General features: G+C 42.4%; 1 protein-coding gene across 1 annotated transcript; it reads right to left on the minus strand.

The window, feature by feature from the left end:
- Positions 1-2,985: 2,985 nt before the first annotated feature.
- Akap14 (A-kinase anchoring protein 14) lies at positions 2,986-3,350 on the minus strand. Its single transcript, XM_026409059.1, has 2 exons — positions 3,167-3,350; positions 2,986-3,086 (listed from the first exon to the last, which is right to left on the minus strand). The coding sequence occupies exons 1-2, from the start codon at positions 3,348-3,350 to the stop codon at positions 2,986-2,988; spliced, it is 285 nt and encodes a 94-aa protein (XP_026264844.1).
- Positions 3,351-3,748: the final 398 nt, after the last annotated feature.

Below are 3,748 nucleotides of genomic sequence, written 5' to 3' on the forward strand. Positions count from 1 at the left end.
GGACTGCAGGGCTTGGGTTGTGGCTCAGTGGTAGAGTGCTTGCCTAGCATGCATGAGGCAGTGGGTTCGATCCCCAATACCACATAAGAAACTAAAGTATTGTGTCCATCTACAACTAAAAATATTTTTTTTAAAAAATAGAAAGGACTGCAGATACCTCACATTTCCTCATCTATAAAATGGTCATTGATATACCTATGTACAGGTTTGTTGTGAGGACTAAATGAGATAATACATGGTGAAGTGCTTGGAGTGCTTGGCACATAGCAATGCTTAGCAAATGATCATCACCTAATTGACCATCCCCTGTTATGTGGTAAACTCTGAGAAACTGACACTAAGCTTAAGAAAACTCGCCATCAGAAATGCCTTGCATTTGGGGGCTGGGGTTGTAGCTCAGTGGTAGAGTGCTTCCCAGCACGTGTGAGGCCCTGAGTTCGATTCTCAGCACCACATATAAATAAAAGTAAAGGTCTATTAAAAAAAAAAAAAAGAAATGCCTTGCATTTGGTAATGGATGGACCCTGAGACTATCATGCTAAGTGAAATAAGCCAATCACCAAAAACCCAAGCCAGAATGTTCTCTCTGATGCCAATGCTGACTTACAATGGGGTGGGGGGAGAAGGGAAGGTTCACCAGATTGAACAGGGCAGAGTGGGGGAAGAGAGGGGAGACAGGAATGGAAAAGAAAGTAGAATGAATCAGACCAGTGTAACTCCACATCATGTACAACCACAAGAATGGGAAGTTGTACTCCATGTATGTATGATATGTTAAAATACTACTGCCATGTATAACTAAAAAGATCAAATTTTTTTAAAATTAAAAAAAAGAAATGCCTGGCACTGCCAGGCATAATGGTGCATGCCTATAATCCCAGTGGCATGGGAGGCTGAGGCAAAAGGATTGCAAGTTCAAAGCCAGCCTCTGCAACTTAGTGAGGCCCTAAGCAATTTAGCAAGACCCTGATTTGAAATAAAAAAAAATAAAAAGGGCTGGGGATTTGGCTCAGTGGTTAAGCACCTGGGTTCAATCCACATACCAAAAAAAAAAAAAGGAGGGGGGATGAGGAGGAGGAAGAAAAAGGAGGAGAAGTAGAAGGAAAGGGAGAAGAAGAAGAAAGAAATGCCTGGCACCTAGATAGTAGACCTCACTTCTCAGGTTCACTCTATTAGTGGAGCTGGGAACAAGGTTCTTTTTTATCATGAGTTATATAGAGCTTTTAGCTTTTTAGTCATCTTCTTTCTAATTGACTCTATCCTCACAATAGGCCTCAAAGTAGTTGAGACAAATATTTTGACCCCTGGCTTTTCATCTATGAAGAAATAATGGTAACGAGATAATAAATCCACTCATATATTCAACACAGATTTATTGAGCATCCACTGTGTAGCTGATGTTGCTAGGGCCAGGGACAACAGTGATCTCAGCCTTCATTGTCCATATTATCTGATGGTCTCTGGTAGAGATAAGTGCTGAGAGAGGAATGAATCAGAGAAAGGGAGAAGATTGCAATTCTCAGTGAAGTGGCCAGGAAAGGCCTTGATGAACATGTGGCATTTTAACAAAGATCTAAAGAGAGGTAAAGCAGTGAGCCATGAAAATATATCTTGAGAGAGTTCCAGGCAGAGCAGACAGTGAATGCAAAGACCAGGGCAAGAACATACCTGGAAATTGAAAAACAGCAAGGAGGTGGGAGGCTGAAGTGGGTAAAATGAAAAGGGAGAAGGTAGTTGCCGATGGAGTCAGACTCATAAGTGGTGAGAAAGGAGCAGGGGTTCGGATAACTTTATACCTTTTAGGCCATCATCAGAATTCACTTTCCCTTTTTTAAAAATAACTTTATTTTATTTATTTTTATGTGGTGCTGAGAATCAAACCCAGTGCCTCACATATGCTAGGCAAGTGCTCTACCACTGAGCCACAACCCCGGCCCTCACTTTGCCTTTAATCAGAATGGCCAGTGTGATTTCCAAAAGAAAGTTCACCTTCTTTCTCTATCCCATTCCAGTCTGATTTAGAAGCCCTGACTGCAGCAGACAGAGGTCTTTGCCCAACCTCAAATGGAGACATGTTGTAGAGCAGGAAGTCCCCAGAGTAACTAATACTTCATTCCATTCCTCCTCACAGCGCTCTACCCCTCTTGATGAGAACAGTGAGAGGTGCTACTGGAGCACAGAGGGAGAGTGTAGAGCCAGAAATGCCTTTCCTTTCCTCAGAACCACCTGACCAGGGTCTCTCTAGGGCCTAGGAAACTACTCCAAAGAATGTAGTCTAATGGGCTGGCCAGAGGAACAACACAGCTGGAAACTTGTCTTGGGAACAGGTGAGTTCACCTCCATCAGTTTCAAATAGTTTCTCCTCTGTGGAAGTACAATGAGAGATTTCAAGCCATATTTCTTTAGGTACCTGGCAATTAAGCAAAGCAACCCAAGATGTTCCTCCCAAATTTGCCAGGAAAAGACATAGAGGGATCAGAGCTGGACACAAGTGGGGAGGGGGAACTGATGGACATGTACATCTTACCATCTGGGCAATACATTCCAAAGCTGTAGCAAAAAGACATTTGTTCCTGGGGATGTGGATGTAGCTCAGTGGTGGAGTGTGTGCTTTGAATGAGGGAAGCCCTAGGTTATATCCCTAGCATCACACATACAAAAATGCACTTGATCCACTCACATCCACTCTTTTAGTATGAGCGTAGTGAAGTTGGGAGCCACTAGGACCCCACTGAATGCAATAGCAGGAACAATATGCTTAATGGGAAATGCTAGTTGTCTTTTTTTCCCTCTAGGGCAATGTCAGGTTAAGATGATACAAACACAGAGCAATACGATTAAGCTTTTTACCTTCAAAGACTAACCCACCTTGATTTTGGAACCCAGATGGAGACAATGCTTACTTAATCTAGTCACCTTTGATGTCATTACCTAGGTTTTCTGGACCTCAAACTTTTGATCAAACAAGGGCCCTTTTGTTGTTAACTAACTTACCAAAACAAACTTCTCAATTTGTTTGCGGCCTTTTTCTACAGTGAATTCACCATGAGTAATCCACTTGATGTTTTTGATGGGGTTTCTAGCTTCTGCAAATAAGGCATGGATTTGTTAGTTGCCTGGTAGTTGCCATGAAACAATTCTTCAGGCAACCAAACAGGATTATTACCTTCCACAAACTCAACAGCAACAGCGATGGCATCCTCAACTAGAGCCAGAGCTACTTCGGTCACATTTCTGTTGTCTTGTGTGTCCTCCATCATTGCTGTCATCATAGACGTTGTTGCATTGGTTTCAGAATCCTTATCCAAAAACATTACCTTCTGACTTTTGGGTATTTCAGATGCATCCATTTTCTTTTGCCTGGATAAAGACACTCAAGAAGTTACTCTCTGGGGCTGGGGATGTGGCTCAAGTGGTAGCGCGCTCACTTGGCATGCGTGCAGCCCGGGTTCGATCCTCAGCACCACATACAAACAAAGATGTTGTGTCTGCCGAAAACTAAAAAATAAATATTAAAAAAATTCTCTCTCTTTCTCTCTCTCTCTCTCTCTCTTAAAAAAAAAGAAGTTACTCTCTTCATGTGTATGTACTTGCACAGGAATGCACTCAAGTAAATATAGACTATCTCTTGAAGAATCATGACACAGGTAATAGCCGTTGTCCCTAGGAAGAAGATTGGGAGTTGGGGTAGGAGTGAGACCTCACTCTTCTTGACTTTGTACCTAGCTGCTGGGTTCTAATTTTCCTG

Source organism: Urocitellus parryii, chromosome X (assembly GCF_045843805.1).
Source record: "Urocitellus parryii isolate mUroPar1 chromosome X, mUroPar1.hap1, whole genome shotgun sequence".
NCBI classification, from domain to species: Eukaryota; Metazoa; Chordata; class Mammalia; order Rodentia; family Sciuridae; genus Urocitellus; species Urocitellus parryii.

Coding starts and splice junctions, on each gene's coding strand:
- Akap14 (XM_026409059.1), bottom strand. CDS start 3,350: ATGGATGCATCTGAAATACCCAAAAGTCAGAAGGTAATGTTTTTGGAT. Junction 3,087..3,166: donor TGCTGTTGAGTTTGTGGAAG/GTAATAATCCTG, acceptor CCTTATTTGCAG/AAGCTAGAAACCCCATCAAA.